This window comes from Tachypleus tridentatus, chromosome 9 (assembly GCF_004210375.1).
Source record: "Tachypleus tridentatus isolate NWPU-2018 chromosome 9, ASM421037v1, whole genome shotgun sequence".
NCBI classification, from domain to species: Eukaryota; Metazoa; Arthropoda; class Merostomata; order Xiphosura; family Limulidae; genus Tachypleus; species Tachypleus tridentatus.
Window position 1 is genome coordinate 29,872,953 of NC_134833.1, and position 22,562 is coordinate 29,895,514.

The window sequence follows — 22,562 nt, forward strand, 5'->3', positions numbered from 1 at the left end:
TATTCGCCGCTAGAGTCAAATGAATAATTGGTGTTGTCGTAGCTTTGATTGGTGAATAAAATCAATAATGATAACACTTAAATTGTTTAACCTAGTTCAGATCCTTACTGTTGTTCGTGCAACTGATATAGATAAAAACTACAACCGTATGACATTACTATGTCAGCTGTAATCCAGCCAGTCTGATTATCACAATTACTGAACGAAATGTTTCATCACTATTGGATAAGACAGATGTAACATGATTTTATATATTTTTACTTATTCTTTTATGTTTTCACCCACAAGTACTTAGAATTATAAAAAGGTGGCATTGCATAAGCAACCTGGTTAACAATTTTTATATGTTTAAAAGTGTGTTATCTTATTAATAAAGTGAATTTTATTTTAAAATGAAAAACAATTATAATACTTGAATTGGGACTTACTAGTGGTTTATTATTTTCAACATAATTATATGGAAAAATGTACCATAAAACTAAATAAATGGGTAGTGAGGTTAGGTACCATTATTACCAAACGAGCGATGAAAATAAAAATGTTTTTTTTCTTTTTTATTTCCTATTTTCCTCTCCCACCCTTCATTAGCACAACGGTATATCTGTGGGCTTACAATGCTTAATAACAAACAACAGTATCCTCTTCCATATCAATTAATTTATTTATGCATACAAAAACATTAGTCACTAATATCTACTAATTAATGTTCTTGAAACAACCCAAAAAGATATTGTGTTAAGATTTAAAGTTCAAATTGATATAAAACGGTTTCTTTATAGCTATCAGTATATCTGTTGGCGAAAACAATCTCGAAAAGTTCTGATGTTAAGAGTTCAAGTACAAAGTGAAATAATGATATAAGGTGAGAATTAACTAAAACAAGAAGTCAGACCGATAAATAACTTAATTAGGAAAAATAACCAATTATTTAAATTAAAATTTGTTCTGAGAATGAATTATGGATGAGGAATGAGTCTGATGGACGAAAAGAAAAAGTAATCAGAGGAAACCTAACATACCAGTTTAACATTTGATTCCTAGTACATCGCTAGAAGCAAAGATTGATAATGAAATGAAAGAAAACAACAACCAGTACAGAACTGACATCAAAGTAACAGAACATAAATTTTAGCATTTTGAATAAACAGTTAATAAATAACAAGACATCTGAACTCGGCATTTTGATTGTCGGTTCATGGCCACGCAATACAAGGTGTGCGAAAAGTCTAGAAAGCTTAGATGATTCGCAATTTGTAAAGCATGAAAAAAATCGAGTTTATCCTGCTATTAATGCAAATTTGCTTCAGATTACAAATACAGAAAGTGAAACACATTTATAGAGCGGAAAGTTAAAACCGTTAGCTGTGATCCACTTCAGTAAACGATTGAGGTCAATATACCTCATGTTTGACGACAGACATGAAATGCGGAAGTTATCAACCGAGAGCCCGTTTGCAAAAGTAAGAGAGAATTGTACAGTAATGGGATTAATATTTATACTAAAAAGTGTGCCACTCAAGACACAGCCCTGAGGAACCCCAAGTTCCTGTAGGAAGGAACGGGAAAGTGTCGAAACCACACGGACTTGGAATCGCCTGCCCATTAAAAATATTTTAATACAAATTGGCAAATGGCCACGTAACTCACATAAGTGGAGGTCTCGCAAAATGCCATACCTCCACATAGTATCATAATCCTTCTCAAGCTCAAAGAATATTGGCAAAAGATGTTATCGCTTGAGAAAAGTTTCTCTGATCGAATGAAGTGGTCCACGGTAGAGCGCTGTCGTCGGAAACCACACTGAGTGGGCGAGATGTTTGATTTGAGGAATTAAACAAGACGAGCATTAACCATCTTCTCTAAGGTCTTATGGAGACAGTTCATTTGACGGAATCTTGGGATCCTTCCAAGGCTTAGAGAAAGGTAGGACAATAGCCTGGCGCCACACATCAGGAAAAATATTCTCCTATCAGATCCAGTTAAAATCAACCAGAATAGCAAGAAAGCAGGAGAGAAATGGCGCAGCATCTCGCAGTGTATATCATCAAGTTAGACAGATGTACAGCCAGACCAATGAAGAGCTAGCTTGAGTTCCACCACTGTAAAAAGTCGAATATAGTCATTGAGGCAATCAGCCAGAAAGGAGAGAGGCGATCGCTCTACCCGAGTCTTGATGGCTAAGAAGGTGTAAGATCAAGCAGAAGAGATATATACCGGGCAAAAGCTTTCACCGAGAGTATCAATGATGATCTGGGCAACAGCAACTTCTGATCATCAGTAAGATCAAAAGAGGGACAGTATTATACTACCCCCTGACCTTCTGAATCTTATCCCATATGACTTTGGAACGAGTAGTAGAGGAGATACTGATTGTGAATTTAATCCAAGATTCCTTCTGGCTTTGAAGTCTTACCCGCTGAGCATGTGCACAGGCCCACTGAAAAGCGATGCAGTTCGAAAGTGTGGGGTGCCCATGTAAGGTATCTCAGGCTCGTTTTTCAGCTTTCAGAGTCATGTGCCAGGCAATATTCCACCACGGGCAAGGATACCGCGAACAGTGTGTCGAGGTTTCAGGAATACACTGAGCAACCGTCTGGATAATAGTCAGTCAGTCAGTCACTGCTGCCACATAGTCAATTATCGATGGCTTACAGATGACTGCAGGATCAAGTTCTGCGAGAGCAGTGAAAGAAGACCAGTTGGCTACCGGAGCACGCAGATCGGGTAGCACTGACCACGGCCAGTTCTCTTAAAATTATAGGAAAATTATCACTACCCCATAAGTTACTGTCAACCCTCCATTACAAATTGGAGAATAGTGAAGGGGAGTAGACTGAGAGATCAATAGCAGTAAAATAGCAGGTTTCAGAAATGTTTCCTGTAAGGAAAGACATACAGGATGGCAGGAAGCAATCAGTGCTTTGATGTCATCCAGATTAGAACGTAAACCTCGACAGTTCCACTGTATCAAAGTGGCCATTTTTACTTGTGTATAGGCGAATTTGGTGGAGAGCTCTCCTGTTTTCGACCTCGTCTTTTTTCTTTATTCGAAGTAGGTCTATTGACCTCCATGGATCCTGCCCTGAGTCGATTGAGTAGGTCTATGTCGCTGGAAGAAGATTCCAGCAACTGAGGGCATGAACGAATGACCGTTCTGCATCCTGGGGCCAAAGAAAAGATGGACCAGAGGAAACAACCGAACCCGGAACTAAAGGAAGTGGGCCCGGAGATCTGCTGGAAGGCATGGTAGGGACAGAGATGAATGTTGACGTTGATTCATCAACTTTCTTAACCGTGGAAGGCAAAAGACTTTTCACATGGTTTGAGAATGATCCTTTCAGAGGCACGGAGAGATCTGTCTACACTCCCACTGAAGCAGTGGAATGAAGTGCAGCAGCATATGTCCGAAATAAAGTGGTGGGTAATAACTTTCAAGCCTCAGGGTTTGTTTATTTTGAATTTCGCGCAAAGCTACTCGAGGGCTATCTGCACTAGCCATCCCTAATTTAGCAGTGTAAGACTAGAGGGAAGGCAGATAGTCATCACCACCCACCTACTCTTTTACCAACGAATAGTGTGATTGACCGTCACATTATAACGCGCCCACGGTTGAAAGGGCGAGCATGTTTGGTGCCAACGGGATTCGAACCCGCGACCCTCAGATTACGAGTCGAACACTTTAACCCACCTGGCCAGCCTCAGGGTACAAAATGTTATGAACCGTTTCCAAATGCTCTACCTCGTTTTCTTCCACCCACCTAGGGCATGCACGAAAGAAAGGTGGGTGAGAGCCATTACAGTCAACACAACGAGGGTCTTTTCACACTCATAGTCATCGTGGTCATTTTCACCGCAACAAGCACACGTCAAGGAATCACATGATGGTTTTGAGTGACCGAACCGCTGACATTGGTAACATCTGCATGGGTTTGGAATATATGGCCGTACCTTGAAATTTAGATAACATGCCTTTATAGTGGCAGGTGATGTAAACGTCAAAATTAGAGCATTGGTCGTTATCATAATTCAATCTTTGCGAGTGGAGAGACGCCTCACTGCAAAAACTCATTGGATGATTAAACCAGCGAGGATCTCCGACTCGGGGATGTTATTCAAACCCTCTCAGCAACAACTCCTCGTGAAAAATTCAAAGTGTCACAGGGAGTAATTTCAATAGATATATTCCCAATGGCCTACAATCGAAAGAGGAGTTCACTGTGTTTAGGAGTGGACGTTTCTACCAATATGTCAGGAGAACGAAGCTTTTTGACTGGTTGAGGAAAGGCAGCAAGCCACTCTAGTCCCTTCTGAATAAAAAAAAAAAAAAGGGAAGAAAACTGCCCTGACGGTTTATCTGAAAAAGAATGTAGTATCAAAAAATGAGGTACATGTATTGAAAATATTATACGCGCTCTACTCTTTGTGGCCATGGTTTCTATTTAAAAGTGATAGACTAGAAGAAAGGCAACTGTTTAACACCAGCTTTGGACGACTACTTATAAAGAAAAAGTGGGATTGACCGTCACGATTTAGCGTCCCCACATGCCAGGTTCTTTTATAATATTTTGTAAAATGTTATATTTTGATAATAAAAGTTTCACATAACATTTATAAAAATTGTTTGTTGGTCTTTTTAGCGTAAGGCTACCAAACTAGTGTTACCTTCACTCTTTCCACAACGTGGAATCCAACCACTAACTTACTGGGTGATTGAAGCCTTATTCGTACCATTCCTCACATAATATTCTAAGACTATAGATCTTTCAAGCTAGGTATGGGCAGTAGTTAAATAGCAGCATCACATTCGTAAAATACATTATGGTAAAAATTATACAGAAAAACGGGTTTGATTTAAACAAAAAGTAAAATTACTTTTCAGTTCAGGAAAAATTTTTTAAATATAATTTGCTATTAAGTATTGTGATCTTAGAATACTCGTCCTTATTTATATGTAAATAATAATGCCTTACATTTATTCTTTGAATGTAGTCTGAATGCCTGACGTCATGGCCTCAAGATATCAAACGCTATTTCAAAATATAGCACACAGTTTATTCAATGGTGAATTTTTATGTTGTTAACGGCAAAATCTAGCTTCACAACTGGCTATATTATACGCTACCAAATGCGGGTATCGAAACTAGATTTTTGGCTTGGACTTGTGGTGAAAAAACAAAATATACATTTTAAAAATCAAATTTCCGAGGCATAACACTCTCTTTTACATTATTTAAGCACTATTTTTAATTTCTAATTGAGCAAAGTATTACGACAGAGTCAGAACATGTTTATACTTCTGGACAACAGGGTTTTAAACGTACAATGTCCTTCAAAAAGCAAAAGACGCGATGGAATACACACTGCACTTATCCCTACACTACAAAAACTACGTAACTGTTTTCCCTCAAACCGTAATAAATTTTCTTGACGAATAATACTTTTTTTTTTTTTTTTCCAGAAATAAAGTTGGTAAAATACAGTTAAATCCTGTTCATTCAATCTCGTTTATTCTGTTTAGAACAAACACTGGGCTGTATGTTGTCTCAGGGTAGCAAACCTCAGATTTTATCGTTTTAAGCCCAAGAAACTTGTTCCACTAAATATTTTCAATATTTCTCTTTTCGTTTATTCAGCAACAATATCTAAGCGTACAATATTAAGTCATAACCATGTAAACACAAGATCAAAATTCCCTTCGCTTCAATAAATTATGTTATTTACAGTAAAAGCCTCCAAAAAAAGTAACATTTTTTTTTAAAGTAGCTTCATTTTTAATACTTGAATGATACAGTTATGCAAAGTTAATCACATAATACAGAGAAATATGGAGAAAATTATACAATTATGAGAGAAAATTACGTTTACAAGCTAAACACGTCCTACTCTTGTCAGATTAAAAATACACAGCAATTTCATGATGACGAGAAACCCACTTGAAGTAAAAATGTATCACAAGACGGCTGGTATTTGTATTAAAACTTTAAAATTAAAGTAGAGAACAACGTTTCGACCCTCTTAAGTCATATTCATGTTAACAAAGAGTTTTCAAACTCTGTTAATTTGATGACGACCTAAGAAGGTCGAAACGTTGTTCTCTCCAAATTTCAAAGTTTTAACACCCATACCAGCCGTCTTGTGATACATAGCAACTTTATTCCTTACTGAGGTAATTATGGTATTTATTCTCTTAAGAAACTTAACTTTAGTAATTTGCGATGAAATAATTCACTGTGTTCAAAGATGCAACACAAAAAACAGCTGATAGCTTAACTTTATTAAATGTTATACTCATAACGTGATATAAAATTAACACCTGTATGTGCCTAAGTATAACACTATTTCATAGAAATTAAATGTACTTGCTCTAAAACATCAAGAATATGCGTATTTTACTCAAATTAAGCGAAACTGATTAATGACATGATAAAAACAATCAAGTTTCTTATAATCTAAAGAGACAAAATACATTTTACGAACAGCCTCGAAATATGAAACACATTATTAAAACATATGTACAAACAAGAATTTCATATTACAATCAAAACTGATTTTTTGCGTTTTTCGTTTCTTTTTACTGGTAGGTTATGGAGAAATAACAACCTTTTAAACTTCGGGTTTGATGAAAAACTTTTAAAATATGAATTTCAATCACAAATAACAAGAACAAACTAAGCCAGCTAAACTTTAGAGATCACATTACAATATGATCACTTAGATTAGCCAGAAAGCATGCAGTAATATTAGTTTGTCAAACAATGAAAAATATTGTTCAGTAATTGTTTCAGTTAACTAGTTTAAATACAGTTACCATTATGACAAATGAAATGATGGGATTGTTCTAATAGGAGAAGACACTCAAAGTTTCAACCCTTCTTTCCAGAGGAAAATGAATTTAAAGGAGATTTAATTGAGGTGTAAAATTATTAAGGGTATTGATATTATAAATCTACCAAACTTTGTGTATAGTAGTGAAAACAACAGGTCAAGGGGTCATAAATTCAAATTTTGGCAGCATAGGAGTCATCTGCAGTTTAGATAGTATTACTTTCCAAACAAGGTGATTGGCATTTAGAATGAACTGCCTTCAAGGGTGGTAATGGTGGAAAATTCAACTTGTTTCAAAAAGAGTCTGGATGAATGCACTAGTAGTAAGGGATGGTTGTAGTTCAGAGCTTAAAGTGACATCCTCCATGGACTAGTAAGCTCTTTGTTATCCCTTTGAAATTGTATGAATGTTCATGACGTTACTACAAGTCCTTTATGATGATAAAGTTTTATCAAAATTTGTCAGTTGAAACAACTAATAATTTTAAATTTTGCTATGCCACAAAACTTTGATTGTATTTTTAAGATACAGTAGCACAGTGCACTTGATAATAAATTTCATGTTCATATATACTTATAAATTAGAAATATTTACTAAAATTTAATTTTTCTCTACATATCAATGAATATAAATTCAAAATTTAAAGGAAAACTTGTGCATATAAATGATATTTCTCATAACTGACTGTTCATGGAAATGTTACATTTTTATACTTGTCATGAAAATCCATTTACAATTTTTAATTAATATTTCATGGTCACAAAATGACATTTTTAATGTTATTTTCAAACCAATATATATTCTACATCCTTTATCAGTTTCAAACATAAATTACAATAAAATTTGCTTTCTCTTCAGGGTTAAATAAAGGATTCAACTTCACTTTGTCACTTCAATTTGATTTCAAAGGCTCCACACAACATTAACATGTTATCCTGCTGTGATCCCGGTCACAAATTGGCAGTTCAAAGGAATTCACTTAGGAAAATTAATTTGTGTCATACAACAACAGGAAAGTTTAAAAAAAGGAGAAATATCCCACATCCACATACTCTCTAAGTAAGCTAAGCACTGGTGTTAGCAGAACCTAGTTACCTTTAGCAAACAACATGAGTACAACTCCTACAACAGTCACCATTAATAACCAATAGCCTAGAGTCAGTGAAAGAGGCAGGAACCTCTCATTCCTAAATCCCAGGAGTTCAAATCCCAAAAAATCTTCAGTACTATAATTCATAAAATTGTGGTAGATTATGAACCAAAACAGTGTTTAGTCAATTAAGTAGTTAGATTAGTTGAAATGTTATGAAACATGATAAAAATAAATAGCACTTAAAAACAATGTAAGTTTATTATCAGCCAACTAACTAATATTAATCATATTCAATAATCAGTAGTCACAAATAGAAAAGGTAACACATTCCTTTTGTAGAAACTTTTTTTCTGTTGTTTTTAACATTATCCTTTGCTTTATTAACAGGGTATCAACTACTGGTAGCATAGGATAATTTTGCACTTCACAGATCTTAGAATCTTAATGTTAGCTAACCATTAACCAATAGCCAAGTAACAAAATGTGAGTCAAGAATATATTCTAAGGTATCATTATTTACATATTCTATTCCCTCTTCTCACGGTTTGTACAAAAAACTCAATAGTATAACAAATCAATAGCAAAACAAAGTGTGTTTGTGTGCAAAAGATATTAAAGGAAACAAATAAAATTTATACGATACTGGATTTTCCCAAGTTAGATGGTAATGAATTGTACAAATAAATTGTAAGCATCCTCAACATTTGCTGGTGCTATTATACAACAACACTGATTTCAAACCTACCTAAACTTTTCAGGTTTATTTTGCTTTACTTTTGCCATTGAAACACCTTGCATGGAATGATATTCAAAAGTTTAATCTCTATTAAAATATGGTAAATATGTAAAAGTACTGATGGAAGAGTAGAATAATAGGTTTATTTATTCTCTCGTGACAAAACTAGAGACAAAATCACCATAATAGACTATGCATAGGATGGTACAGTTTTTCTTTGATAGTGATGGAACAAAGATATAAAACTACAAGTAGATTTTTTAACATCATGGGAAGATTTACTTCAAATGCTCCCTCAAGAACTAAAAAAAACAACAAAAGTTGCAGTTAGCACATGATACAGGTGTTTGAATCAAAACTACAACAAAACTTTCTGAAATTCGATATAATAGATCTCAAAACACAATGTCTCAAAAATCTGTAAAAATACTGTTGGCCTTTCCGATTTAAAAAAAATTATTTTGTTTAAAAAATAAACACCCCTTTTTTAAAAAAAAAGACTAATATTAAAATTTCATGCAAAAATTTGTGAGCCTTTCTCAGTAAAATTTGGATTTGCTTTGCACCATAAAGACACCAAACCAAACAAATTTGGATTTAATATCAGATGAAGATAACAATTACTGCTTGTAATTACTGGTTTTGATACAAAATATAAACAGTAAATTATACTAGTTTGTCACATAATACATGTTTGTCTTAGAATGCATTACTTACACAAACATTTCATATATTTTCTAATTACACCAAACGTTTGAAAACAGGAAACAGTTAAGCATCGTTTATCTATTTTTTCCCACCACCAAGAATAGAGAGGATAAACAAAAAGATGTACACCACATCTAAATACAATTGAAGTGCTGCAAAGATATGCTCTTCTGGACTTATTTCATACTTCTTTCCACCAAGCACCACCTGTGTGTCGTATGCCAAAAACTGAAAGAGGAGAATTGTACAAAGTTAAATATTAAAACATTCTTCACATTTGTGGACTATCTTTAAGCAATAGATTTACTATAATATTGATGTTTGTTTTAGTTAAATATATATTTAGAAATGTAAATAACTCATACTGTTAAATGTGTATTGCAAAATTCTCGCATATTCTTGAAGTTTGTAGAAGATTCTCAAGTATAAGAATCAACAACATATGATTTGTATGTAAATACCAGTATCTGTTGCCTTAGCTGAAATTTCTAAAAGCAAAATATCCTCTCAAGATTATTAAAAGGTAACTTACACAATGTAGAGAGACAATTTGTATTGTTGGTTCACTACAGTTAGTATATTATAAATCTTGGAAGTGATAACTCTGGCTTCCCTAATAATAAGTGTTTATTACAGACTACTTAACTTCAGAGAATTAAATTTAGATGCCAGTATTTGTGTTGGTGAAAAGTCAGTTTGCAAACAGGGTGAGACTAGCCAAGAATAGAGTGAATTGTACTGATATCAACTAAAAATCAATTCGCTTATTGTAAACTGTTGATAAAATATTCAGTTTCAGACCACACAGAAGATTTCATACTGTCTTTAAGTTTGTAAAACTTGAATATAAATCATTACCTGTAATAAAATGTTATTATAAACTGCATTATTGTTTATATATTAAAATGTATTTGTGTTAAGAAAATTGTGTCCATCAATATTGTTGGAAAATATCAGATTTTATACATAAGCATTCAATTAACTTATGAATTAAAAATAGGTTATCTTAAATTGTAATACTTAACATAATAAATTGGAAGCTTGTGTGAATAAATTATAATATGTAACACCAGTTAAAAAATATTAATAAAATATTCATACTCCTCTTCATCATATTATTAGCCAAAGCCAATCATCTGTATATCAAAATCTCCACATAATTTTCAGCCCTTCAACCAATTACACATAATATTCAAGACATAACTTAACAAGTAGCACTAAATCAATGGTGAAAAACACTGATATTTCTACATTTAAAATCAGTTATATATATGACAAGTATCCAAAGCATTAATGTTCAACATACAAATAAGACCAGTGACAAAACAACTGTCTCCAGTACATATACATAGCACCAAATAAGAATATTCCTTAATGTCAAACCTTCTGATTGCTATGAAATTAAATATAAATTTCTTCAATTTAAAAAAAAACAAATGTGTAGTTATCTACCTTTTATACATGGAAGTCCAGTTAATTTAGTGTAATAAAATTCTGAACATTTAACCTTACCAATTTCTGATACAATTACGATAGTTTCACAAGCTACAAAAAAAGTAAGTCAAGCATCAGTGTTTTATTGGGGGTTGTGGTCATAGCCAGACATTCAATATCAATAAACAACTCTGGTCAATGTTCTATGATGATGACCTTTATGTTTTTAAAACTTTGTGTGCAGCCATACAAGGACTGTCTGAACACAGTCATCCCTAATTTTGAATTGACAGACTAAAGTTAAAAGATAACTAGTCAACAGCTCCCAATAACTACTGGACCAAACCCAGCCTAATTATGACAAGCCATTTATTATTATTATCCAAAAGATTCTGATTTAAATTAGAAACTTACAGCCATAAAAAGTAAAGCTCCCAGGGCAGCATACACTGTTCTCAATATCTAAAAGATAATAAATATTAAAATGAATACACAGGTTAACTATACAAGCAGGAAAATATAATAATAATGTCAAATTATTTATTACACCAGAAGTAATTCTGTTTCTTATATACATAATACCACCTTACAAAATAATTTTATTTCAGTTACATTACAGAACAACAGGGGTGATCCAAAATAAAATGGGAATACTATTAGGTGGCCAAATTAATCTCTAAACCAAGAAAAAATTAATTCTGTTAGTATGTTTCAAATAGAATTCATTATATTCTACTTTTTCTATTATATATGCTAATTTTACACAGAATTTTTAAATGTTGAGGAGAAACCAATTTAAAATTAGTATAATAAGCTTCATACATTTGTGAGTTTGGAGTACAGTTTAGTGTCAATTTTGCATAAAGTTATTCAAATGCCATCTCTGCTAGCTACCCATAATTCAGCAGTTATACACAAGAGAAGAGGCAGCTAGCCAACAACACTCCACCATCAATGCATGTGTTAGTTTTTAACCAACAAATAGTAGGATTGACCATCACATTATAATACCTACATGTCCAAAAGGGTGAACACGTTGCATGATAGGAATTTGAACCTGCAACCTACAGATTGCGAGTCAAGCACTCTAACCACCAGCCCAGTTTGGAGCCAATATTTTGATGGTCTAATAAAGAGTTGAGCTCGCAGTTCCATGTACATTATCCCAAAAAATGTCATAACTGACAAGTTATTAAAAACATGCTGCTATATTAGCAAAAAACCACATATTCTATTAATACTATCAATTTTCAAGTGAATAGCTTTAGTTGTGAAAGCTTTACAATAGCTCCAAGAAGTATCATTATGTTTAGATAATATATGCAATCAAATTAATTCATGCATATGTTATTACAGAAGGGGCTTCTAATTCACAGATGATCAATAACTTCACACTAACATTTTAAAATCTATCTACATAATGTAGATTTCAGTTATAACTTCAACCTATATTAAATATACTGTAATCTTTAATATGTTCTTTCAATAAACAGATCTTTCATCAACATACTAGATGCATTGCTTTTTCTCATCTCTTCTTTACTTTGAACACATTTTACATAACATATAACATGTAATATTCACAAACATCAACTTTGAGAGTATGTATATATTATCTAGATTTATGGTTCATTTCTAATTACTACTAATTAATTCTTCACAACAATTAAAAATACCCAGTTGTACAAGATATAAATGTGTACAACAGATTTTGTTGTGTGTTTAACTTAAATTACACTGCAAAACACTTAATTGTATTTACTTAACAGAGTACACTGTATTATAATTTTGTATCACTCAGAAAGTTTAGAAAGAACTTGAGCATATGCTGTCAAAAAGTCATACATGAAAGCAAAAGATAGAAAATGTTATACGTCTTACATCATTGTAGGTGAAAATGGCCAGTATACCAAACATGAACAAAATCCAACAAAGAATACATAATGCACCTCCACAAGTGGTGAAGTCAAACTGTAACAGAGGCAAACACTGAGATTTTAGCAACAAAATAAAACTATCAAAGTTAATTTCCAAGATAAAAATATATCTATTTCCAATATAAAGTGAGCACATTAAACTTTGCATCCATATAAATAAATATATTAATAAAAAACATCATCAGAAGAACACATGTGAAATAATTATTTTTACCAAAATGAATAACACTCAATTACTTAGAAACAAAATTTTCTTGATGTATTTACCTTTGTGTGGAAGGAGAAAAGAGTTATAACTAAACAACAACTGGCACAAATTCCCAAAGCAATTAATACAATCTGAGTGTCATAGAGACTGAAAGAAAAAAAATAATACTGTATGAAAAAAGTGTTTAACACAATGTTCAATACATGTAACATAATATTAGAAACATCTAAAAACAATTGAGGTTTCAAAGATTTATAATTAAATAAATGTCTTTATGAAAGCCATATAATATATGCAGCACATCATGATAAAACCGGAATGACCAACACAAAAATATTTAGAAAATGAATTATACAAAAAATGAAAACGGTTTAATTATTTCACAAACATCTAAAAAGAAATTAACATATGATGTTTATTTTAATGGTGTTATAATTTACTTACACTACTGTGCACATCACTTTTTGTTCTACATCACAAAAAATCACTGCCATACTTGTAGCTAAACAACCATCAGATTAACAAGTAGTAAATAAGTCAGCATCACGAGTTATTAGTTTGAAAGACTGTTTATTTATTTAAGAATAAAACTACGTAATGGTCCATATACTCTGTGAGCACTGCAAAAAAAATCTTAAATTTTAGCATTACAAATCCTTGTGGTTACTACTGAGTTACTGAGGGTTAGTTCACAAGATAAATACATATTACAAAATAAGATTGTGAAAAACAAAGTAATGGAAACTGTTTTGATGCAACGTGCCACAGAAACAACACAACACCTTAAAACAGCAAGAACTCACGACCTACACTGTACCAGCAGTGTTTATTCACCATGCATAATGTTTTTCGGTAATTTTACTGTAATGTAATGAATTTGTACTACATTGTTTCAAAGCCAGTAAAAACAACTTTCAACGAAATCCTTTGTTCTGTAACATCATATTCATCCATTTTTGAGTAGCAGTAAAACTTTAGTGCAAAATTTGACTTGCTGCTTTCACTTATTGGATAAACCCTAGAATTTATACAATACTTACTGCTTGCTCATACAATACTTGATTTCTTCATATGATAAGACAGAAGGAGGACTTGTTATGCAAGGGAAACCATAAACGATTCTTTCTTAAAGTTATCATAGCTTAACAGCGATATACACCGATGGTATAAGATGTAAAAATGCATCCTTCAAGAGATGAAAACAATAAATATTAATAATGTAAAAAGTTAATTTACCTTGAAATTGTTCCAACAAGGTATGTCAAGGCACATGTCTAAAAATACAAGATAATAATTAATTTAGTAAATTTATCCAACATGTCACTAACCACTACTAAACATAAACAACATCCAACATTAATACGAAAAACAGAAGTATTATTTATGTTACTAATTTAAAAAGTGTTCCATTAGATCTTCAATAACATTAAAATCTCAAAATCTAAAATATCATTCATCAAACCCTTATTTTTTACCCTTTTTATAAAGTAATCAAATTTAATACACACAAGTAAACCAAAAATAGCATTAACACTATTCTCTTCATGCATAAAAGCCAAACTTAACACTGTTTCATTAACTTAAATTCAGATCAATGAATAGCTGTCAGCACTTTAAAGAAACTGAAAATCTTTGTGCTTCATAACATTTAGATGCTATTTTTTTAAATGTATTTCAGTACAAAACAAAAGCATAATAAGTTCTCTAATGAAAGTTTTTACACAGAAATGTCTTAAGGTGCAACATAAAAACTGAACCAAAACATTGGAGCAGCTACAACAGATTGGTAAAGCTAAATATTCTTATTCCAGAATTTGTTAACTTTGGTTCGATCTCAGTTTTCTAGTTCTAAAATTCCTGTACAAGTCTATTAACTGATACACAACTCATGATTGTAAGCTAACAGAATAACAAAATATAAAGAATTTTTATAATATCTAGCTCATAACACTAATTTTTATTTAAAAAACATAATATCTAATAACAGATTTTTATTCTGTGTCTAGCCAGTGAAAGTAGTTTTCTCTAGGTGCTCCAGTTCCCCCCATAAATAAAATTCTTCACCAATAGATTTATAGATCCCTCAGCCTCCAGAAAAGACCATATCCTACCTTGCTATGTTAGCAAGATTTTTTTTTCTTTATTTTATATACATAGCTTGCTTCTTTGACAAATTAGATCTTCCCAACAGTTTTTGTTTTTAGCTTTTTTTCCCCAAAGACCCACTTCCAACACAGTATTATGTTGAGGTATCAACTTGCATTCCCTTACAACTAAACCTTATGTCCACAAGCAGGACTGAAGAGAAGCAAACATTTCTGAGTACCCCTGGTTGCCTGGTAGGTTAAAACCAAACCTACCACCAGGATAAACTGAACCGAAAACAGTTTTTCATCTAAGCATCAAAGCAGACAGAAGTGAAAGAATAAAATAAAATGATGGAAAACTTCTTTTACAAAATCAAGCTGACTAATCTTAAGCCTTGCCTTACTTTGGAACCTCAATATGATGTTCAAATTAAGTTCTCAAACTGGTTGGCTCACATTGTAACATATTTAACTTTTACATTACAGATCAGGTGGAATCAACCTAATCTGTAACCATAAGAGTAATTATACTATGATTTTTTTGATAGTGCATGCATGTCTTTACAAAACTTTGCAGGTTATTGGCAAACATTATAAAACTCTAAAATGTAATATGATTTTTTTTAAAACGTTTTACTCAAATTTTTCCCTTTAGAATGTTGACTATCCAACATGCAAAGTAATTTTGTTTTGAAGATTAAAAATACTTTTATGCATCAGAACATTTTCAAATTTCACATATGAAATTTTTATAACCTCCAGATAATTAATTTTTTTAGAAAAAAACATTACTTTTTTTCTGTTAATTTCATGCCCATATTTCTGGATGGGTTAGTTTGATTCGAACAACTTCATAACATCCATAAAAAAAATTAGGAAGAAATTACAAATCGTTTTCTCTTTCTAGGAAGATTACAGATTACAACACAAACACAAATGTTTAATCTAAACAGCTTAACAACTTTCATAACATTATATATATTTATTATATTGATCTTTCAGCAGTTCCTAGCTTACATTATAGCAAAGTTGCAATGATATGACACACGTGCACTCATGTTTTCATATCCAAAAATATAAAAACAGCCTTTACAAGGTGATCTGTCTGGGCTGTGTTTTAGTGAAGTACTATTTTCTAAAATAGTTACATTTCAAGTTATATATATTATATATATATATACAAATTTTCATCATGAATACTCTGCCTAAACAATCTATCACAGAATACATTTTTACTGTTTGCAAATACATTCTTTAACTTACTTTTCTTAAAACATAACAGTAAATAAAGAAGTAAAGCAAACATTTAATGTTCCTTAGCTATGACCTTTGTGCTTGTTTGCTGTAGGTTGCTAAGCCTTATAAAATTTCACATGTGGAGGATGAAAAATGAAGTCTTTCTTTTTAACACACCCACACATTATATATTTATTATAACTGAAAAACAAGCAAAAACCAAAAGTTAATGAAAAAACACTACATCAACTAAAAAGGTCCCAGGGTACAAGCTACAATGTGGAATTACTAAATGTACCCTAGGTTTTGGAGGTGACTTAAAAAGTAGGACTCACATAGGGGTGGGGATACACCATCTATCAGTCTTAACTTCCATTCACCAGCATCACACAAGAAATAAAGAGTAGCAATAACCAAAAAATCATGCATTACTGTACTGATACCACAAACTTCTACTATAATTTATCAAGCTTAGTAATTAAGCTGTATTTGGGTCAAGAAAGCTGTGAAAAAGCCAACTTAACAGTCAGAAGATCTATATCAAAAGAATGATATCACAAATTTGATAATGGCCGAGACAGCCACTCGTGGGACATTCTGAGCTTTCAATTGGTTATTCACATTATATACACAAGTAAATGTATATAAAGGACTTCTTAAAATGGAAAGAGGCAATTGGATCACTATGTTCGTTTGAGTAAATAGAAATTATAGAAAGTTCTTCTTTGAAATTCTAGCTTGTCAATATTAGTAATTTGAGTTACTAATTTGTAAGAACTACAGACCTTGACTCACATTAGATGTTTGTGATGTCCAAGTACAACATTCCATTCAATATAGCACGTGACACACAAAAAGCAATAAAGGATTCCTTTTTTTAATATTTACTTTTAAATTCAGAAATTAATGGTTCATACTCAAATTTAAATCATAATCTATATTTCATACAAAACATAACATACATTCATAAAATAGTAGTTCGTTAGACTTTTGAATGCAAATCAACAAGTGCAACATGATAAGGCATTTTATCTGTGATTCTTAGTGACAGGGTTAAGCTTACAGCACACTTAATTCTTGACAACAAGAAACCCACTTGAAATAAAAATGTATCTCAGAACAGCTGGTATGGGTATTAACATTTTTATTGATAAGAAGAGAACAATGTTTCAACCTTCCTAGGTCATCTTCATGTTAACATGAAGTAGCTTGAGATAGAAATATTTTTGGAGCTGTCAGATTAGTTTTGACAACTTATAAGAGAACTTTGCAAAATTTGTTTAGCAAAACATGTTATCAAAAAAATTAAAAAGGTACATACTTTAGCTTTTTCTAAGTTTTTTTTTGTTCATTATTTTGCTATAAATACTAGGGCATCTTACTCTTATTAGCTGTCAAAACTAATCTGACAGCTCAGAAATATTTCTATCTTAAGCTACTTTAACTGGATTTCAAATTACCTACAAAAGTCTACCTAAAAATGAATCAACATACATGATTTACACAAATAAATCAAGCTAGTCCTAATGACACAGAGATGTACCCTATCATTATGACTAGTTTTTTTTAGTTATCCTGAAAAAAATGTCAATTCAGATACCAAATGTTATCCACACAGTAAACAATCCACAAGTTATAGCAAACCATTCTAAATGTAAACACTGTAGAAAAGTTTCTATGCACTGGGTAAAGGATGTCCATAAAAGTAATAAAAGAACTCGAAACAACAACAACAAAAAGAAAGTCACTTACAAATATGATTAAGAAAATGAAATTCACTGGCCACTTCCTCCTACATAGACAAACAAAACAATTGTTTTAATATTTAAGATTTCTGATTCTGGCATTTCTTAAAATAATTTAATTCATAACTTTTACAACACTATAAAAATGTAATGGTTTACTTTGTTAAAATATTAAGTGCATCATCAAATGAAGTTTGCACAGTACACTATATGAAAGTAGCAACTCAAAAGTGATTATACATCACAGTATTTGCATACGAACAAGTACACAATGTAAAGTATTTTAATGGAAATGTATATTATCTAGTTCATACACATTCTACGGGAACACACAATCAAATACAATATAAAATTAGTTGGCCTATTCAAAACATCCACAATTCAAAAACTAATCAGTAGAGAGCTGTAACATTTGGTAGCTGAACTAATGAAAGGATAGGAAAGATGGCTCTAATGCCAATAATAATTACCACCAGAGAATTACTGACCATAACATTTTTTTTTTTTTACAAACACTGAATGTGATCACCATTCATGTTAAATGTTACTTTCATTTGTAAAGTACATACCTGAATGATTCTGTTGGCTTCCAACAGTTGCATTTTACTTGGAGTATTTTAGAGTCCATCAAGATAACAAGCATCTCACAGTAAATCAGAGCTGAGGTGGTTCACTAGTCAAATATCAACATTGATGATATGTGCAAATCACATTGGTCATGTGTGTAAAATGTTTGCCAAGTACAAATATCCTAAAAGCATTTTCCACCAATATCTTAATCTGTGCAATGTGAGGTGAAGCCTCATCATGTATAAGGACTGTTTCATTCAAAGTTCTTCCCCGAAGTGTAAAAATGATTAGTTCCAAGTTACAACAATCACCAATTCTCTTGGTTCAAAATTATTCTTAAGCTTCCCACAGGCCTCATTGCCAAAGGGTCCTTTTTGATAACTACAATATCCCCCTTTATAATGTACAACCATTGGTTGTAGTAATGTTTTTAGAAAAACAATTCTCAAATGCATAGAAAACTGTCCTGAGACACTTCTAAGCGCCAAATAAATTTTGACGTTTGATATTTTTTGCTATACAGTCACCATTACGCAACTTTCAATACACCGACTGCTGATGAAAATTAATTTTCAACACTGAAATCACCTTTCCTATCATCTGAGAAATGTTACAGCTTCCTGTTGTTTACTTTATGAACTTATTACATCAGTACAGGACAACTAACTTTATAATAACTAAAACTAAAATGTCTTCATTTCTATACCACACAATTCAGTAATATGAAAGCTTATGTTGTTCAAATCTTAGAAAATACCATAAAAAATATAACTCAGTTACTTTACACACACACACACACACACACACAAATTAAAAGCACTTACCTAACACTCTTGCAGCACACTAGCACTATATATACAACGGGAAATGTTATGCTGGAATTAAAACCAATAACAATGCATTAAACAAACTTTAACTTTACATTTTATCAAGCAACATCAATATCATTGAATAAAGCCCGGATTATCATTTACCTATAGCCTGTTTACATTTAATCTGTTTAAAGGAAGCTGTTGTATGGAGGCTTGTAATGCACTATTAATTACTCTTAACAAAAATGAGAATCTTTAAAAATAAAACTTAGAACTAAATGTATACATAGTCACATCTGCACATAATATAATAACACATAACAGTATACTAATTTCAACTCATTTCCAAGTCTGAGATCAAAAGTCATTCTTAATTATATTTTAGTTTTTAAACAGATAACAGTAGAACAATAGGCAATCTTTTTAAAAAAATTAAATATTTACAGTTCATAACAATGAATAAAAAATACATCATATTTATACATAATAATATCTTCAGGGACAATAGTGCTTTTGAAAGAAATACTATTACTATAATTACAATGTGATACTTACTATGCTCCTATAGCAATATAATAATTTTTCTGCACAAACGCCTTCACATTTTTCCTAATAAAAATTAAAATAGTTTAAAATCTAGCATATACAGTTTTTATTCATTAGGCTTAGTGCATCTCACATGTAATAAGAGTTTTATAAATAATAATAATGTACTTAGAAACTTATTTTAGTATATGTGTATGCATGAACATAATGGATGTTTTAATACCACATAATATGTATATTATTGTTTGTCACCAAAAATTACCCAAGCAAGTTTTGAAAAATATCCTTTCAAAATTAGCCGAGAATGAGAAATCTAGTTTTTTTGTCAGTGATGTACCAGAACAGTATACACATATTTCACACACAAATTCCAAATAATGTAAAAGTGAACCAAGTTTAAAATACTACTACTGGTAAAGTGATTAAACAAAAAGTATATTTAATCTGATGCCAAATCATTTTTAACATGCTAAATTCTATGTAATATATATATACACTTACTCAAACACAAAAAGAGCAACTATGGCCAGTGTGAATGCAAGTTGGGTCATCAAAATAGCATAAACCTGAAACAAACAAACATACAAATAAGCTTTAAATTTCATGAATCACAAAATGAATAAACCATGACAATTATACAAGAAATAACAAAAAAACAGTAAAACTAAATATGTCTTAATGTTCTCAAAAACAAAACAAAGTGAGAAATTAGACATTTTGTATATTCATAAAACCAATTTTGGCACTACTTTATGCAGATGTACACCTTCAGCCACATATAAAAGAACGACAGTCGCAGCAAACTATCACTTTGCTGATAGTGTGTTAATTAGTGCCTCTACCACATTGGGGGCAGGAATGCTAACTTCAAGAGAAGTTTTATCTTACTTACCCCCCAAATGGTAGTACCTTATTTTCATTTTTTATTTATTTATTATTTTTCATCTTATGTTTATCTTATGCTAACTTGGGGGAACAGTCACCTTCCCACAACAGCCTGCAGTAGATCGAACATTGTGGGCTTGAGCACCCATATCTTGCTCTCCTAATTTCTAATTTCCTTATGTGAGACTAGCAAATTGGAGGTTAAGACTGATAAATAGTGTATCCTCACCTCAATGTGGGTCATACCTTGGATACATTTTATAATCCCACATTGTAACTTTTACCCTGTTATTCTTTTCTAAAAATAAACAGCATATTTTATTTCATGTTAATGTGTTTTGGTTTATGGCTTAAACATTTTAGGGTTATAACCAATCAGAGGTTGGGATTTGCTGTTTTTTTATAGCAGTCCTTCCTCATGATTTTGTTTATTCATTTAACTTAATCTAGATATAATTATTTAATTTCACTATGTATACATACAAACACACACATGAAGATATATGTGGGATAACTACACATTTGAAAGACAAACAATGGCTATCACAAACCCCAAGATAAAATAACTTTTTATTGCATCTGATAGACTTCTTCAGAAAGTTGACATTTGCAATAAAAAATAAATTCAAAATTACTTTAAAAAACCATAGTATAAAAAGAAAGCAAGAAAACTAATACAATATTAGAAAAATGCAGTGATTGAAAAATTTACAATGGTAAGCATGTACTTTTTACTTTTAGGGGTCATATTGTACTAATTGATTAATTAAATATAATAAATTAATAATCTCATCAATCAACAACTATCATTAATTGCTCAGCTCTAGTCTGCACCACTAAAAGCTACTACCTTACAGTCAACTGCCACAGAAATTTCTGCAGATGTTACTAGCCTTAAACAAACTCCTACATGTGTACCAGCTTGTGAAGTAAATATGTTGTAGCCCTCCACCAATAGGAAGGTGACATGACCTTTATGCATGGTAATCCTTGGGAGCATTAGTGCATGATCATAGAATCATTCTTGACATGGCAAAGAATTTGTACCAGAAGTGGGGTGAGAGAGAGAGTTGGATGTCTATTTGATAAACATTTTCAGGTAAGGAAAAATGTTAGCTTCAAAAATATTATCTACCTCTCTACAACACCAAGGGCTACAATCCCATATTGAAAATAATGAAGAGAGATAGATCCAGACTAATTACAAAAATGAGTTCCTTTCTGAACACAAAAACAACAAAAAGGGAAAGTCTATAGAGCACAATTTCCACATGACTATGGACAGCTTAGTGGGAGACTACGTTCTTCTCAAATACAAAATACTCTCACCTCACTTTGTTGGTATTTATTCTTTGATATATTTCATGTACACTATAGAGATTTATTGTAGAGGATATTAAGTATATCTGGTATCAGAAGTAAAATACTATAAAAGATAGGTGGCACTTTAAAGAGTGCATAGTGTGGAAAGAACTCTAGGCCATTCTTTCTTAGTCAAATACTTGGATAAGACATATACTGGTGTAGGGAAGAGGATTTCTTAGTGTTCTGAGGTAAATCCAAGTCTATATAAAGATGGAAATATCCATAGATAACTGCTTGGGAGACATTTTAATGGGGTTACCTTTACTGCACTTACATGAAACATCTCAGCCCTACATCTTAAATGTGGGGTAAGCCCAACTGAACTCTTACCAGGATAAAGGTACCACTCAATAAGGAAACTCTATATACTGACC

At 31.9% G+C, this 22,562-nt stretch overlaps 1 protein-coding gene across 1 annotated transcript in view; it reads right to left on the reverse strand.

Annotated features, from left to right (window-relative positions):
• Positions 1-5,603: 5,603 nt before the first annotated feature.
• LOC143224954 (protein lifeguard 1-like) overlaps positions 5,604-22,562 on the reverse strand; it is a 28,752-nt gene continuing 11,793 nt past the window's right edge. The window contains exons 4-12 of the mRNA XM_076453485.1: positions 20,440-20,504; positions 19,948-20,001; positions 19,405-19,455; positions 18,018-18,057; positions 14,179-14,216; positions 13,002-13,089; positions 12,679-12,768; positions 11,212-11,259; positions 5,604-9,591 (exon numbers count right to left, since the gene is read on the reverse strand). Of these exons, the coding sequence (XP_076309600.1) occupies positions 9,442-9,591; positions 11,212-11,259; positions 12,679-12,768; positions 13,002-13,089; positions 14,179-14,216; positions 18,018-18,057; positions 19,405-19,455; positions 19,948-20,001; positions 20,440-20,504 (624 nt within the window). The 3' untranslated portion in view covers positions 5,604-9,441. The remainder of the gene's footprint in view (positions 9,592-11,211; positions 11,260-12,678; positions 12,769-13,001; positions 13,090-14,178; positions 14,217-18,017; positions 18,058-19,404; positions 19,456-19,947; positions 20,002-20,439; positions 20,505-22,562) is intronic.